The 18655-nt window shown below is 33.6% G+C and overlaps 1 protein-coding gene across 1 annotated transcript in view; it reads right to left on the bottom strand.

Annotated features, from left to right (window-relative positions):
• Positions 1-18655, bottom strand: part of LOC134433280 (maltase-glucoamylase-like) — a 68079-nt gene that overhangs the window by 19733 nt on the left and 29691 nt on the right. Inside the window, exons 14-21 of the mRNA XM_063182152.1 lie at positions 17361-17457; positions 15192-15304; positions 13854-13979; positions 10128-10256; positions 4118-4225; positions 3088-3150; positions 1229-1363; positions 189-273 (exon numbers count right to left, since the gene is read on the bottom strand). Coding sequence (XP_063038222.1) covers positions 189-273; positions 1229-1363; positions 3088-3150; positions 4118-4225; positions 10128-10256; positions 13854-13979; positions 15192-15304; positions 17361-17457 — 856 coding nt within the window. The remainder of the gene's footprint in view (positions 1-188; positions 274-1228; positions 1364-3087; positions 3151-4117; positions 4226-10127; positions 10257-13853; positions 13980-15191; positions 15305-17360; positions 17458-18655) is intronic.

The following is an 18655-nucleotide window of genomic DNA, read 5'->3' as shown; positions in this document are numbered from 1 at the left end:
AAATCCATATTTAATTCACATTTTTGCCATTTTTAATGATAAAAATTCCATTTAAATTCCCATGTTTGTCCCTTTTAACGACCCAAACCCATAATTGATTACCCCCAATTAATTAATCCATATTTTTTTCCCATTTTTATCATTTTTATTGACCCAAAATTCAGAATTTTGGGATTTTCCCGACTCACGGGGGACGTAGGGCGGGAAGTTGAGGTCGCGGTCGCGGCAGCCGCCGACGGCGCCGTGCACGAAACTCGACGGCTCGTTCATGTCCTGGCGAGGGAAATTTTCATTATTTTTGGGGGAAATTTCTGGTAATTTTGGTAATTTTTATTAAATTTGGGGAATTTAGACCAAAAATCCTGAAAAAAATTCCTTTTTTTGGGTGAATTTTAGCCCAAAAATAGTGAAAAAAATCAAATTTTTTAGCCTAAAAATACTGGAAAAAATTCAATTTTTTTGGCGAATTTTCAGGTTTTTTTGGGGTACAAATCCACCAAAAACAGAGGATTTTTTTCAGGATTTTTGGACATAAAATTCGCCCAAATATTTGAATTTTTCCCAGTATTTTTAGGCTAAAAAATGGATTTTTTTTCAGTATTTTTAGGCTAAAAACTCGATGGCTCATTCATGTCCTGGGGAGGGAAATTTTTAATTAATTTTGGGGAAATTTCTGGTAATTTTGGGTAATTTTTATTAAAATTGGGGAATTCATCATAATTGGAGCTGAATTGCAAAAAAGAGAGGATTTTTTTTATTGTTTTGAGCTAAAATTCACCCAAAAAAGGAATTTTTCTTCAGGATTTTTGGTCTAAAATCCACCAAAAAAAGGAATTTTTTTCAGGATTTTTGTGCTGAAATCCCCCTAAAAAAATCGGATTTTTGAGGTGAAATCCCCCCCCCAAAAAAGGGAGTTTTTTTTTTCACAATTTTGGGCTAAAATCTCACAAAAAAAGGAATATTTTGGGGCTGAAATGACCAAGAAAAGGAATTTTTTTCAGTTTCTTTGGGGTAAAATCTACCAAAACTAGAGATGTTTTTCAGGATGTTTTGGTAAAAAAAGAGGAAATTTTTTCAAGTTTTTTTGGGGAAAATAAAGGATTTTTTTCAGGATTTCTGGAGCTAAAATTCGCCCGAAAAAATTGAATTTTCCCCAGTATTTTGATGCTAAAAAATTTGATTTTTTTCACCATTTTTGGGCCAAAAAATTGAATTTTTTTGCACTCACGATCCAGATGCCGTCGAATTTGATGCTGAGCGAGGAATTGCGGGGGTTGTGGAAAACTTCGGCGATTTCCTGCGCCCACCAATCCCGCGTGGAGTTCCGGAAAAAATCCGGCACGGCCGCGAAGGCGCGGTACAGCTGAGGAAATTAATTAATAATTCATTAATTATGGTTAATAAATTAGTGATGGTCATTAAATTCACAGAATTTATTGGGTTTTCAATGGGAATTTAATTGGAAAAAATAAAAATCCGGCACGGCCGCGAAAGCGCGGTACAGCTGAGGAAATTAATTATTAATTCATTAATTATGGTTAAGAAATCAATTATGCAACAGAATTTATTGGGTTTTAAATGGGAATTTAATTGGAAAAAATCCGGCACCACCATGAAAGCACGGAATAGCTGGAGAGAAAAAAGTAATTATTGATCATTAAATAATTATGGTAATGAAATCAATTATAGTAATTAATTTAACGGAATTTATTTGGTTTTAAACGGGAATTTAATTGGAAAAAATCCGGCATGGCCGTGAAAGTGCAGTAAAGCTGAGGGAAATCAACTAATAATTAATTATGGTAATTATAATGGTAATTAAAGTTCATTGTAATTAAATTACAAACATAATATAATTGGCTATAATACAACACAACGTAACATAACAATGTATTATAATATAATATAATATAATTATATATAATATAATATAATATAATATAATATAATATAATATAATATAATATAATATAATATAATATAATATAATATAATATAATATAATATAATATAATATAAATATAATATAATATAATGTAATGTAATGTAATACAATATAATACAATGTATTATACAACATAATATTATGCAATATAATGTAATATAATATAATATAATATAATATAATATAATATAATATAATATAATATAATATAATATAATATAATATAATATAACATAACATAACATAATAGAATAGAATATAACAATATTATATAATATAACATAATGTAATATAATAGATATAATATAATATAATATCAGATATATAATGTTATAATACTAACATATAGCAATATTATATAATATAATTATATATAGGACTGTATTATATTATATTGTATTGTATTATATTGTATTATGTTGTATTATATTGTATCATATTATGTTATATTATATTATATTATATTATATTATATTATATTATATTATATTATATTATATTATATTATATTATATTATATTATATTATATTATATTATATTATATTATATTATATTATATTATATTATATTATATTATATTACATTACATTACATTACATTGTATAATATTATGTTATATTATATTATGTTATGTTACATTATATCATATATTATATTATATTACATTACATCATATCATATCATATCATATCATATCATATCATATCATATCATATCATATCATATTATATCATATTATATTATATTATATTATATTATATTATATTATATTATATTATATTATATTATATTATATTACATTACATTATATCATATCATATCATATCATATCATATCATATTATATTATATTATATTATATTACATTACATTATATCATATCATATCATATCATATCATATCATATCATATTATATTATATTATATTATATTTTCCCAGCCAATCTCCCAAGACATTTTTCGGTGATTTTTGAATTCTTTGGGATTTTTTTTCCCACGCTGTTGGTACAAAACTGTGGCAATTCCTGCCACAAAAAAAAGAGGGTTTCCCAATTTTTCCATTTTCCTGCTAAAAATGAGGAATTTCAACAGACAATTAATTTGAAATGTAATTAATTCATTAGTTTTTAATTCATTTTTACCTCCACTTGGGTGTCCCAGTCCAGGGAATCATTGACAACAACGTTGGGCAGGTCCGGCCACACCTGGGGAGGGCGAAATAATTAAAATAATCATGCTAATTAGCTAATCTAATATTCAAATGGCATCAAATAAATTTTGAAAGAAAGAAATAAATTTTTTTAAAAATGTTGAAATTATTTTTCCATTTCTTAGGTGATTTAACCAATCCTCCTGGGATTTTTAGGGGTAATTAAAAAAACAAAAATGAAATTATTTTCTCTTTGGGATTTGGGGAAATTTTGGGGAAAATTTTTGGGAGTTTGGGGAAATTTTGGGGAAATTTTGGGAGAAAATGTTTGGATTTTTGGGGGAATTTTAGGGGAAACTTTGGGATTTTGGGGGAATTTTTGGAGAAATTTTTGGGGGGAATTTTGGGGGAAATCTTTGGGAATTTTGGGGAAAATCTTTGGAATTTTTGGAGAAAAATTTGGGGAAATTTTCAGGGAATTCTTTGGGATTTTGTGGGAATTTGGGGGAAACTCTTTGGGATTTGGGGGGAATTATTTGGAATCTTGGGGGAAATTTTGGGGGAAATTTTGGGGAAATTCGGCGGAAATTTTTGAGTTTTTTGGGGGAAATTTGGAGCAAAATCTTTGGGATTTGGGAGAATTTTGGGGGGAGTTTTAGGGGGAATTATTTGGAATTTTGGGGAAAATTTTGGGGGAAGTGTTTGGGATTTTGGGGAGGATTTTGGGGAATTTGAGGGAATTTTGAGGATTACATGCGGAATTTTGGGGGCGATTTGAGGGGAATTTGGGGGAAAATCTTCGGAATTTTCGGGGAAGTCGGGAGAAATTTGGGGGCAATTTTGGAGGAAATCTTGGGGGAAATCTTTGGGAAAACGTTTGGAATTTTGCAGAAATTTTAGGGGGAATGTTTGGAATTTTGGGGGGGGATTTTGGGGGCATTCGAGGGAATTTTGTGAGAAGTTTGGGATGATATTTGAGGGAAATTTTGGGGAAATTTTGGGGAAATATTTTGAATTTGGACCTTGGCGAAGACGATGTCGTCGCTGTTGGGCCACTTGATGAAGACGTCGCGCTGCAGCCCCCGCTCGAAGGCCGGGTAATTCGTCTCGTTGGCCGAGATCGCCGGGTCCTGAGAGCCGCGGTTCGATTGAAAAATTGAAATTTAAATTTTTAAAAATGAAATTTAAAAATAAATGAAATTTAATAAAATTAAATTTATTTATTAATAAATGTATTAAAATTAAAAATTATTTACTAAAAAATAAAAAATTAAAAATGAAAAATTTTAATTTTTACAGTACTTTAAAGAATAAAATTAAATTATGAAGTTTGAATTTGAATTTTAAAATTGAAATTTAATTTTCTTTTTTTAAATTTTAATTCTAATTCTTAATTTAAGTTTAATTCTAATTTTAAAATTATTTTAATTTTAACGTTATGTAAAATTTAATTTTAAATTCTAATTTTAATTTTCAATTTTAATATTAAGTTTTACCTTAAACTTTACATTAACCAAGCTTTAATTTTAATGTTAAATGTAAACGTCAATTTAACTTTTAATTTTATAGAAATCCTAATATTTCACATTTAATAATTAACATTTCATATTTAGTATTTAATATTTAATAACTATTATTTATTACTTAATATTTAATTTTATATTCTACCTTAATTTAAATTCGTCTCGTTGGCCGAGATCGCCGGGTCCTGAGAGCCGCGGTTCGATTTAAAAATTGAAATTTAAATTTTTAAAAATGAAATTTAAAAATAAATGAAATTTAATAGAATTAAATTTATTTATTAATAAATGTATTAAAATTAAAAATTATTTACTAAAAAATAAAAAATTAAAAACGAAAAATTTTAATTTTTACAGTACTTTGAAGAATAAAATTAAATTATGAAGTTTGAATTTGAATTTTAAAATTGTAATTTAATTTTCTTTTTTTAAATTTTATTTTAATTCTAATTCTTAATTTAAGTTTAATTCTAATTTTAAAATTATTTTAATTTTAATGTTATGTAAAATTTAATTTTAAATTCTAATTTTCAATTTTAATATTAAATTGTACCTTAACCTTTACATTAACCAAACTTTAATTTTAATGTTAAATGTAAACATCAATTTAACTTTTAATTTTATAGAAATCTTAATATTTCACATTTAATAATTAACATTTCATATTTAGTATTTAATATTTAATAACTATTATTTATTATTTAATATTTAATTTTATATTCTACCTTAATTTAAATTCGTCTCGTTGGCCGAGATTGCCGGGTCCTCAGAGCCGCGGTTCGATTGAAAAATTGAAATTTAAATTTTTAAAAATGAAATTTAAAAATAAATGAAATTTAATAGAATTAAATTTATTTATTAATAAATGTATTAAAATTAAAAATTTACTAAAAAATAAAAAATTAAAAATGAAAAATTTTAATTTTTACAGTACTTTGAAGAATAACATTAAATTATGAAGTTTGAATTTGAATTTTAAAATTGTAATTTAATTTTCTTTTTTTAAATTTTATTTTAATTCTAATTCTTAATTTAAGTTTAATTCTAATTTTAAAATTATTTTAATTTTAAAGTTATGTAAAATTTAATTTTAAATTCTAATTTTCAATTTTAATATTAAATTGTACCTTAACCTTTACATTAACCAAACTTTAATTTTAATGTTAAATGTAAACGTCAATTTAACTTTTAATTTTATAGAAATCCTAATATTTCACATTTAATAATTAACATTTCATATTTAGTATTTAATATTTAATAACTATTATTTATTACTTAATATTTAATTTTATATTCTACCTTAATTTAAATTCGTCTCGTTGGCCGAGATCGCCGGGTCCTGAGAGCCGCGGTTCGATTTAAAAATTGAAATTTAAATTTTTAAAAATGAAATTTAAAAATAAATGAAATTTAATAGAATTAAATTTATTTATTAATAAATGTATTAAAATTAAAAATTATTTACTAAAAAATAAAAAATTAAAAATGAAAAATTTAAATTTTTACAGTACTTTAAAGAATAAAATTAAATTATGAAGTTTGAATTTTAGTTTTGAAATTGTAATTTAATTTTCTTTTTTAAATTTTATTTTAATTCTAATTCTTAATTTAAGTTTAATTCTAATTTTAAAATTATTTTAATTTTAACGTTATGTAAAATTTAATTTTAAATTCTAATTTTAATTTTCAATTTTAATATTAAGTTTTACCTTAACCTTTACATTAACCAAACTTTTATTTTAATATTATATCTAAACTTCAATTTAATCTTTAATTTCATAGAAATCTTAATATTTAATATTTAATATTTAATATTTAATATTTAATATTTAATATTTAATATTTAATATTTATTTTCAATTTTATATTCTACCTTAATTTAAATTTGTCTCGTTGGCCGAGATCGCCGGGTCCTGAGAGCCGCGTTTTATTTTATTTTAATTTCAAAATTTCATTTTTAAAGTACTTGAAAGAATAAAATTACGTTATTAAGTTTTAATTTTAATTGTAAAATTTTAATTTTCTTTTCCTATTTAATTTTAATTCTGATTCTTATTTTAATTTTAAGTCTAATTTTAAATTTATTTTCATTTTAATATTGCGTAAAATTTAATTTTAAGTTTAATTTTTAATTTTCAGTTTTAATATTAGATTTTACCTTAACCTTTAAATTAACCAAAATTTAAATTTAATGTGAAATCTACCCTTCAATTTAATTTTTAATTTCATATAAATATTTAATATTTAATATTTAACATTTAATATTTAATAATTAATATTTAATGTTTAATGTTTAATATTCAGTATTTAATTTTTAATTTTTAATTTTAATTTTTTTTTATATTCTACCTTAATTTAAATTTAATTTTAAATTTAATTTAAATTTAAGCTTAATTTTAATTATTAATTTCAGTTTAATTCGAATTTTTAGTTCAATTTAATTTAAATTTTCCTATTAGTTCAAATTTAATTTTTAAATTCAAATTTAATTTCAATTAAGATTAACCCCAGCTCAACCCCCATTTAGTGATGATGTCATCACCATAACGAGCCCAAATCTCACTTCCTCCTTTAGCCCCGCCCCCTTTTGACAAGCCCCGCCCCTTTTAGGGATGACGTCACCAGCAGGATGAGCCCGAATCTCATCTTTGGGTTTAGCCCCGCCCCTCTTTAAACCCCGCCCCTTTCAGAGATGATGTCATCGCCGGGAAGAGCACGAATCTCATTTTTGCTTTAGCCCCGCCCACTCTCTGCAAGCCCCGCCCCTTTGTGTATGACGTCATCCTCAGAATGTGCACCCCGCCCCTCTCTAAACCCCGCCCCTTTCTGGCGTGATGTCATCACCAGGAAAAGAACGAGTCTCGTTTTTTGCTTTAGCCCCGCCCCCTCTATTTTAGCCCCGCCCTTTAGTGCTGACATCATCACCAGAATGAGCCCCAATCTCATCTCCTCCTGTAGCTCCGCCCCTTTCCACCATCTTTAACAATGACATCATCACCCAAATGAGCCCAAATCTCCATTTTCCCTTTAGCCCTGCCCCTTTTCTACAAGCCCCGCCCCTCAGGGGTGACGTCATCACCAGGATCTGGAAGCGGGGGCTGAGGGAAAAGTCAATCTTTGGCTTTAGCCCCGCCCCCTCTCTGTAAGCTCCGCCCCCTCTCTGTAAGCACTGCCCCTTTAGTGATGACGTCATCACTTGGATGAGGACAAATCTCTTCATTTTCCTTTGTAGCCCCGCTCCGTTTTTGCTAGCCCCGCCCCTTAAGGGATGATGTCACCTCCAGGATGAGCCTGAATCTCATCTTTGGGTTTAGCCCCGCCCCCTCTACAGGCCACGCCCCTTTCAGGGATGATGTCATCACCGGGAAGAGCACGAATCTCATTTTTCCTTTAGCCCCGCCCACTCTCTGCAAGCCACGCCCCTCTTTTTAAACCCCGCCCCTTCAGCAATGACGTCACCCTCAGAGCGAGCACCAATCACATTTCTCCTGGGGCTCCGCCCCCTTTCCGCCATCTTTAACAATGACGTCATCCCCAAATGAGCCCGAATCTCATTTTCTCCTTTAGCCCCGCCCCCTTTGGGCAAGCCCCGCCCCCCCGGGGGGTGACGTCATCACCAGGATGAGCCCAAATCTCATCTTTCCCTTTAGCCCCGCCCCCTTTTCCCCATATTTAACAATGACGTCATCACCAAAATGGGCCCGAATCTCATTTTCCTTTTTAGCCCCGCCCCGTTTTTGCTAGCCCCGCCCCTTCAGGGATGACGTCATCGCCAGGACGAGCCCAAATCTCATCTTTGGGTTTAGCCCCACCCACTCTCTGCAAGCCACGCCCCTCTCCTTAAGCCCCGCCCCTTCAGCAATGACATCACCCTCAGCACAAGCACCAATCTCATTTTCTCCTGTGGCTCCTCCCCCTTTCCCCCATATTTAACAATGACGTCATCCCCAAAATGAGCCCGAATCTCATTTTCTCCTTTAGCCCCGCCCCCTTGGGGAAGCCCCGCCCCCCGGGGGTGACGTCATCACCAGGATGAGCCCAAATCTCATTTTTTCCTTTAGCCCCGCCCCTTTCCCCCATCTTTAACAATGACGTCATCCACAAAATCAGCCCAAATCTCATTTTCCTTTGTAGCCCCGCCCCGCTTTTGCTAGCCCCGCCCCTTAAGGGATGATGTCACCTCCAGGATGAGCCTGAATCTCACCTTTGGGTTTAGCCCCGCCCCTCTCTTTAAACCCCGCCCCTTTCAGGGATGACGTCATCACCGGGATGAGCACGAATCTCATTTTTCCTTTAGCCCCGCCCACTCTCTGCAAGCCACGCCCCTCTTTTTAAACCCCGCCCCTTCAGCAATGACGTCACCCTCAGAGCGAGCACCAATCACATTTCTCCTGGGGCTCCGCTCTCTTTCCGCCATCTTTAACAATGACATCATCCCCAAAAAGAGCCCGAATCTCATTTTTCCTTTAGCCCCGCCCTCTTTATGCAAGCCCCGCCCAAAACTTAAGCCCCGCCCCTTTAGCGATGACGTCACCCTCAGCACAAGCACCGATCTCATCTTCTCCTGTGGCTCCTCCCCCTTTCCGCCATCTTTAACAATGACGTCATCCCCACAAGGAGCCCAAATCTCATTTTCTCCTTTAGCCCCGCCCCCTTTGGGCAAGCCCCGCCCCCCGGGGTGACGTCATCACCAGGATGAGCCCAAATCTCATCTTTCCCTTTAGCCCCGCCCCCTTTTCCCCATATTTAACAATGACGTCATCACCAAAATGGGCCCGAATCTCATTTTCCTTTTTAGCCCCGCCCCGTTTTTGCTAGCCCCGCCCCTTCAGGGATGATGTCACCTCCAGGATGAGCCTGAATCTCATCTTTGCGTTTAGCCCCGCCCCTCTCTTTAAACCCCGCCCCTTTCAGGGATGACGTCATCACCGGGATGAGCACGAATCTCATTTTTCCTTTAGCCCCGCCCACTCTCTGCAAGCCACGCCCCTCTTTTTAAACCCCGCCCCTTCAGCAATGACGTCACCCTCAGAGCGAGCACCAATCACATTTCTCCTGGGGCTCCGCCCTCTTTCCGCCATCTTTAACAATGACATCATCCCCAAAAAGAGCCCGAATCTCATTTTCTCCTTTAGCCCCGCCCTCTTTATGCAAGCCCCGCCCAAAACTTAAGCCCCGCCCCTTTAGCGATGACGTCACCCTCAGCACAAGCACCGATCTCATCTTCTCCTGTGGCTCCTCCCCCTTTCCGCCATCTTTAACAATGACGTCATCCCCAAATGAGCCTGAATCTCATTTTCTCCTTTAGCCCCGCCCCCTTTGGGCAAGCCCCGCCCCCCGGGGGTGACGTCATCACCAGGATGAGCCCAAATCTCATCTTTTCCTTTAGCCCCGCCCCCTTTCCGCCATCTTTGACAATGACGTCATCCCCAAAAAGAGCCTGAATCTCATTTTCCTTTGTAGCCCCGCCCCCTTTGGGCAAGCCCCGCCCCCCGGGGGGTGACGTCATCACCAGGATGAGCACGAAGCGCATTCCCTGGGCCCGGATGTCGCGCACGAGCTGCGGAAGGTTCCGGAAGCGCGGGCTGAGGGTGAAGTCGAGCTGGCGCTCCATGTAATCGATGTCGGCGTACTGCACGTCCTGGGGAAAAAACGGAACAAAAATGGGAAAAAATGGATTTAAACGGGAAAAAATGGATTCAAAATGGGAAAAAATGAAGTCAAAATGAGGGAAACAAATGGGGAAAAAAAATGGAAAAAATGAATTTAAAATAGGGAAAATAAATGGAGGGAAAAAAACGGGAAAAAATGAATTCAAAATAGGAAAAAATGAATTCAAAATGAGGGAAACAAATGGAGAAAAAAAAAGGGAAAAAAATGAATTTAAAATGGGAAAAATGAATTTAAAATGAAGGAAACAAATGGAGAAAAAAAAGGGGAAAAAATGAATTCAAAATGGGAAAAAATGAATTCAAAATGAGGGAAACAAATGGAGAAAAAAATGGAATAAAATGAATTCAAAATGGAAAAAATGAATTTAAAATAGGGAAAATAAATGGAGAAAAAAAATGGGATAAAATGAATTCAAAATGGAAAAAATGAATTTAAAATAGGGAAAATAAATGGAGGAAAAAAATGGGAAAAAATGAATTCAAAATGGGAAAAAATGAATTTAAAATGAAGGAAACAAATGGAGAAAAAAAAGGGAAAAAAATGAATTTAAAATGGGAAAAAATGAATTTAAAATGAGGGAAACAAATGGAGAAAAAAAAGGGGAAAAATGAATTTAAAGTGGGAAAAAATGAATTCAAAATGGGAAAAAATAAGAATTTAAAACTGGGAAAAATGAATTTAAAATGGGACAAAAAAAGAATTTAAAATGGGAAAAAATGAATTTAAATGAGGGAAATAAATGGAGGAAAAAAAACGGGAAAAAATGAATTCAAAATGGGGAAAAATGAATTCAAAATGGGGGGAAACAAATGGAGAAAAAAAAGGGAAAGAAATGAATTTAAAATAGGGAAAATAAATGGAGGGAAAAAACCGGGAAAAAATGAATTCAAAATGGGAAAAAATGAATTTAAAATGAGGGAAACAAATGGAGGAAAAAAATGGGATAAAATGAATTCAAAATGGAAAAAATGAATTTAAAATAGGGAAATAAATGGAGAAAAAAAAAATGGGAAAAAATGAATTCAAAATGGGAAAAAATAAGAATTTAAAACGGGGAAAAATGAATTTAAAATGGGAAAAAAAAAGAATTTAAAATGGGAAAAATGAATTTAAAATGAAGGAAATAAATGGAGAAAAAAAATGGGAAAAAAATGAATTTAAAATGAGGGAAATAAATGGAGAAAAATGGGAAAAAATGAATTTAAAATGAGGGAAATAAATGGAGAAAAAATGGGAAAAAATGAATTTAAAGTGGGAAAAAATGAATTTAAATGGGGAAAAAAAAGAATTTAAAACGGGGAAAAATGAATTTAAAATGGGACAAAAAAAGAATTTAAAATGGGAAAAAATGAATTCAAAATGAGGGAAACAAATGGAGAAAAAAAATGGGATAAAATGAATTCAAAATGGAAAAAATGAATTTAAAATAGGGAAAATAAATGGAGGAAAAAAATGGGAAAAAATGAATTCAAAATGGCAAAAAATGAATTTAAAATGAAAGAAACAAATGGAGAAAAAAAAAGGGAAAAAAATGAATTTAAAATGGGAAAAATGAATTTAAAATGAAGGAAACAAATGGAGAAAAAAATGGGAAAAAATGAATTCAAAATGGGAAAAAATGAATTCAAAATGGGGGGAAACAAATGGAGAAAAAAATGGGAAAAAATGAATTTAAAATGAGGGAAATAAATGGAGAAAAAAATGGGAAAAATGAATTCAAAATGAGGGAAATAAATGGAGAAAAAAAATGGGAAAAAATGAATTTAAAACAGGAAAAAATGAATTCAAAATAGAAAAAATTAATTTAAAATTGGGAAATAAATGGAGAAAAAATGGGAAAAAAAATTAAATGTTGGGAAAATACTGGGGAAATAATGGGAAAAATGGAATTTAAAATGGGAAAAAATGAATTTAAAATGAGGGGAAAAATGGAGAAAAAAATGGGAAAAATGAATTCAAAATAAGGGAAACAAATGGAGAAAAAAAATGGGAAAAATGAATTCAAAATGTGGGGAAATAAATGGAGAAAAAACGGGAAACCATAAATTAAAAGTTGGGAAAAGTATTGGGGAAATAATGGGAGAAATGGAATTTAGAATGGGAAAAAATGAAATTTAAAATGAGGGAAATAAATGGAGAAAAAAAGGGAAAACGTAAATGAAAAGTTGGGAAAAATGGAATTTAAAATGGGAAAAATGAATTTAAAATGAGGGGAAATAAATGGAGAAAAAAAAAAGGGAAAAAATAAATGAAAAGTTGGAAAAATATTGGGGAAATAATGGGAAAAAATAAGGGGTAAAATAACGGGAAAAATTAAAATTATGGGGGAAAAAAAGGGGGAATAATGGAAAAAACGGGAAAAATAAATTTAAAAAGGGGAAAAAAAATGGGGAAAATAATGGGGAAAATAACGGGAAAAATTAAAATTATGAGGGGAAAATAAAGGGGAAATAATGGGGAAAAATAAAAAATGGGGAAAAATGGAGAAAAATGGGGAAAATAACGGGAAAAACTAAATTATGAGGGAAAAGTAATGGGGGAAAAATAAGGGGGAAAATGGGGAAAATAAATTAAAAATGGGGAAAATAATGGGAAAAATAATGGGGAAAATAATGGGAAAAATTAAAATTATGGGGGGAAAATAAAGGGGGAATAATGGGAAAAATAAATTAAAAATGGGGAAGAAAATAGGAAAAATTAAAATTATGGGGGGAAAATAATGGGGAAAAATAGGGAAAATAAATTAAAAATGGGGAAGAAAATAGGAAAAATAATGGGGAAAATAATGGGAAAAATTAAAATTATGGGAAAAAAGGGAAAAATAAATTAAATATGGGGAAAATAATGGGGAAAATAACAGGAAAAATTAAATTATGGGGGGGAAATAAAGGGGGAAAAATGGGAAAAATAAATTAAAAATGGGGAAGAAAATAGGAAAAATAATGGGGAAAATAACGGGAAAAATTAAAATAATGGGGGGAAAAATAACGCAGAAAAATGGGAAAAATAAACTAAAAATGGGGAAGAAAATGGGGAAAAATTAAAATTATGGGGGGAAAATAATGGGGAAAAATGGGAAAAATAAATTGAAAATGGGAAAAATAATGGGGAAAAATAATGGCGAAAATAATGGGAAAAATTAAAATTATGAGGGGAAAAAATAATGGGGAAAAATGGGAAAAATAAATTAAAAATGGGGAAGAAAATGGGGAAAATAACGGGAAAAATTAAAATTATGGGGGAAAAGCAATGGGAAAAATGGGGAAAAAATGGGAAACATGGGAAAATTAAAAATAGGGGGAAAAAGGAAAAAAAAGAAGAAAATAATGGGGGAAAGGGGGGAAAGTGGGAAAATTAAAAATAAAAAAAATAAAAATATGGGGGGAAATAATGGAAAAGTAATGGGAAGGAAAAAGAGAATTTTAAATTAAATTTTATATTAAATATTCCATTGTATATAAATGCAGATCAAATTTTATATAGACTTTTGTATATTATAGAAATATTTAAAAATCAATATAAAATTGATATTTTTGTAAATATTTCTGGGGATTTCTCGGCTCACCAGGGGGATCCGTTCCTGGCTCATCTCCCGCACCAGTTGCGCGATTTCGGCGTCGTTTTTGTAGCCGTAACGGCAAAGTTGGAACCCCAGCGCCCAATAGGGCGGCAGAACCGGGCGGCCAATCAGCTGCGAGGGCAAAAAAATACAAATTTTGGGAAAATTAAAGGAAAAAAATTCAAAAGAAACGGATCAAAAAATCCCCCAAAAAATTCCCCAAGAAATCCAAAAAAACCCACCCCAAAACCCCAAAATTTCTCCCAAATCACCTAAAAATCCCCTTAAAATCCCCAAAATTCACTCCAAAAATTCAGCCAAAATTAACCCAGAATGCCCCCAAAAATCCCAAAAATTCACCAAGAAATCCCCCCAAATAAAAAAAAATCTCCCCAAAAAATTCAAAAAAAACTCACAAATCACCAAAAAATTCCCAAAAAATGCAAAATCCCAAAAATTTACTCAAAAACTTCACCCAGATTTCCCTAAAAAATCCCTAAAACTTACTCCAAAAGTTCAGCCAAAATTCCTCAAAAATCCCCAAAAAATTTCCCAAAACATCCCCAAAAATTTATGAAAAAATCCCAAAAATTCCAAAAAAATGCCCCAAATCTCAAAATTGACTCAAAAATTCAACCAAAAATCCCAAAACATTCACCCAAAATTCACCCAAAAATCCCCAAAAATCCCAAAAAATTTCCTCGCAAAATTTGGCCAAAAATCAAAACAAATTCAAAAAATTTACCCAAAAAAAAAAAAAAATCCCAAAAAATCCCCAAAATTTCCTCGCAAAATTCGGCCAAAAATGCCAAAAAACCCCCCAAAATTTACGAAAAATTTCAACAAAAAAATCCGAAAAAACCCCCAAAAATTTACTCACAAAATTCGGCCAAAAATTTTAAAAAATTCCCAAAAATTTACGGAAAAAATCCAAAAATCCCAAAAATTCCAAAAATTTCCTTGCAAAATTCAGCAAAATATCTGGAAAATTCCCAAAAATTTACTCCAAAAATTCAGCAAAAAATAAAAAAAAAATCCCTTAGAAATTTGCGAAAAAATAAAAAAAAAAAAAATCCGAAAAATCCCTAAAAATTTACGAAAAAATTCAGCAAAAACTCCGAAAAAATCCCCAAAAATTTAGGATAAAATTCCAAAAAAAAAAAATCCGAAAAAATGCCAAAAGTTTACCCCAAAAATTCAGCAAAAAATTAAAAAAAATCCCAAAAAATTCCAAAAAAAATCCCCAAAAATTTACGAAAAAATTTAAAAAAATTCGAAAAATCCCCAAAAATTTAGGAAAAATTTCCAAAAAATCCCCCAAATTTTGAAATTTCGGCCTCTCACCGCGGTGTACTCGCGCACGACGTCCTCGGGGCCGGGTCCCATCAGGAGGTAGAAGTCGAGGACGCCGCCGGTGCTGCGATAGGTGAGCGCCGGCGTCGGCTGCAGCGTCACGTCTGCCACGCCGAAAGTTCCGGAAAATTACGCCCAGCCACGCCAAAATTGGAGAATTTCCAAAAATTCCCACAATTTTCCTCAAAATTTCCCCAATTTCCCTGAAAATTTCCCCAATTTCTCCCAAATGTTCCCCACAATTCCTAAGAATTCTCCCAATTTTCTGAAATTTCCTGCTATTCCCCAAATTTCCTCCAATTTTCCCCAAAATTCCCTTCAATTTTCCTGCATTTCCGCAAATTCCCCATATTTCCCCAGTTTCTTTCAAATTTTCCCAAATTTCTCCAAGTTTCCCAAAATGTCGCAAAATTTCCTTAAATTTCCTCCTCTTATCCCAAGTTTCCCCTAAATTTCCCCAATTTTCTCTGAATCTCCTCAAGTTTCCCAAAATTTCCCCAACTTTTCCCCCAAATTTTTCAAATTTCTCCAATTTTCCACCAAATTTCTCCAATTTTTCCCTAATTCTCCCCAATTACCCAAAAATTCCCCAATTTCACCCAATTTTCCTACAAATTCTCCCTCAAATTTCACCCAAATTTTCCCCTAAATTTCTTCAATTTTCCCAAATTCACCACATTTCCTATTTTCCCTCAAATTTTCCCCAAATTCCCTCCGATTTCCTGGACTTTCCCCAAATTTTCCCTCAAGTTTTCTCCAGTTTCTTCAAATTTCCTAAATTGCCCCACATTTTCTCAAATTTCTCCAAATTTCCTCAATTTTCCCCAAATTTCTCTAAGTTTTCCTACTTTTACCCAATTTCCCCCAAGTTTCCTCCGACTTTCCCCAAAATATCAACAAAATTTCCCACGTTTTCCCCCCATTTGCCTCAAATTTTCCCTCAGGTTTCCTCCAATTTTCCCAAAATTGCCTCAAATTTTCTCCAAAGTTCCCCAATTTCCCCAAATTCCTTCAAATTTTTCCAAATTGCCTCAAAATTCCCACAATTTTCCCCAAACATCCCAAATTTTCCACAAATTTCCCCCAATTTCACCAAACTTTCTGCAAATTTCACCTCATTTCACCGAAATTTCCACAATTTTCCCACAGGTTCCGTTAAGTTTTACTCCAATTTCCTCCAGTTTCTCCAAATTTTCCTCAAATTTTCCCTAATTTTGCCAAATTTCCTATTTCCCCAGATTTATGTAATTTTCTCCAAATAGTCCCAATTTTCCCCAAATTTCCTCAAATTTAATGGAATTTCCCCAAATTCCCCCCAAGTTTCTCTCAAATTTCTCTAAGTTTCCCCAACTTTTTCCCTCAAATTTCCTGCAAATTTCCCCATACTTTTCCCAGTTTTTTTCCCAAATTTTCTCCAAATTTTTTCCCAAATTTTCCCTCAAATTTTCCCTCAAATTTCCCCATATTTATGTAATTTTCTCCAAACAGTCCCAATTTTCCCCAAATTTCCTCAAAATTTTTCCTGCTCACCCCAAATTTCCTCAAATTTAACGGCATTTCCCCAAATTCCCCCCAAGTTTCTCTCAAATTTCTCTAAATTTCCCCAACTTTTTCCCTCAAATTTCCTGCAAATTTCCCCATACTTTTCCCAGTTTTTTTCCCAAATTTTCTCCAAATTTTTTCCCAAATTTTTCCTCAAATTTTCCCTCAAATTTCCCCATATTTATTTAATTTTCCCCAAACAGTCCCAATTTCCCCAAATTTCCTCAAAATTTTTCCTGCTCACCCCAAATTTCCTCAAATTTAACGGAATTTCCCCAAATTCCCCCAAGTTCCCCTCAAATTTCTCTAGATTTCCCCAAATTTTCTCCAATCTTTTTCAAATTTTTTCCCAAATTTTCCCAAATTTTCTCAAAATTTTCCTCAAATTTCCCCATATTTATGTAATTTTCTCCAAACAGTCCCACTTTTCCCCAAATTTCCTCAAATTTAATGGAATTTCCCCAAATTCCCCCCAAATTTCTCTAAATTTCCCCAACTTTTTTCCTCGTATTTCCTCCAAATTTCCCCGTATTTTTCCAATTTTTTCCCAAATTTTCTCCAAATTTTTTCGAATTTTTTCCCAAATGTTCCCAATTTCCCCAAATTTTCCCCAATTACCCATGGCGTTGCTGTTGAGCAGCAGCACGCCGTGCGCGCGGCCGTCCTCCTCCAGCCCCAGGTGGAAGGGCTGCACGCCGTACGAGTTCAGCTTGTGCTGGGCGAGGAACAAAAGGCGCCGTTGATCCGTGGATTATCGATCGATTGATTATTGATTGGTGGATTATCGATCGATCGATTATTGATTGGTGGATTATCGATCGATCGATTATAGATCGGTGGATTATCGATCGATCGATTATTGATTGGTGGATTATCGATCGATCGATTATTGATTGGTGGATTATCGATCGATCGATTATTGATCTTTGTCCCCATTATCAACAGGCTATTGGCCATTAACGGGAACTCAAGGAACTGTTGGGTAACGGATGGGTTTGAATGCGTTGGGTTGGGTTGGGTTGGGTTGGTTGGGTTGGGTTGGGTTGGGTTGGTTGGGTTGGTTGGGTTGGGTTGGGTTGGTTGGGTTGGGTTGGGTTGAATGGGTTGGGTTGGGTTGGGTTGGGTTGGGTTGGGTTGGTTGGGTTGGGTTGGTTGGGTTGAGTTGGGTTGAGTTCGATTGGGTTGGGTTGGGTTGGGTTGAGTTGGGTTGGGTTGGGTTGGGTTGGGTTGAGTTGGGTTGGGATTGGTTGGGTTGGGTTGGGATTGAATGGGTTGGGTTGGGTTGAGTTGGTTTGAATGGTTTGGGTTGGGTTGAGTTGGGTTGGGTTGGGTTGGGTTGGGATTGGGTTGGTTGGGTTGGTTGGTTGGGTTGAGTTGGGTTGGGTTGGTTGGGTTGGGATGGGTTGGGTTGGGTTGAGTTGAGTTGGGTTGGGATTGAATGGGTTGGGTTGGGTTGGGTTGGGTTGGGTTGAGCTTGGTTGGGTTGGGTGGGTTGGGTTGGGTTGGTTGGGTTGGGTTTGGTTGGGTTGGGTTGGGTTGAGTTGGGTTGGTTGGGTTGGTTGGGTTGGGTTGGTTGGGATTGAATGGGTTGGGTTGGGTTGGGTTGGGTTGGGTTGAGTTGGGTTTGGTTGGGATTGAATGGGTTGAGTTGGGTTGGGATGGGTTGGGTTGGGTTGGGTTGGGTTGAGTTGAGTTGGGTTGGGTTGGTTGGGTTGGTTGGGTTGGGTTGGGATTGGTTGGGTTGGGATTGGTTGGGTTGGGTTGGGTTGGGTTGAGTTGGGTTGGGTTGGGATTGAATGGGTTGGGTTGGGTTGGTTGGGTTGGGTTGGGTTGGGTTGGGTTGAGTTGGGTTGGGTTGGTTGGGTTGGGTTGGGTTGAGTTGAGTTGGTTTGGTTGAGTTGAGTTGGGTTGAG

The sequence above is a fragment of the Melospiza melodia genome, unplaced genomic scaffold, assembly GCF_035770615.1.
Source record: "Melospiza melodia melodia isolate bMelMel2 unplaced genomic scaffold, bMelMel2.pri scaffold_171, whole genome shotgun sequence".
NCBI classification, from domain to species: Eukaryota; Metazoa; Chordata; class Aves; order Passeriformes; family Passerellidae; genus Melospiza; species Melospiza melodia.
Note: the sequence above shows the minus strand (reverse complement) of the source record. Positions and strands in the feature narration are given on the sequence as shown.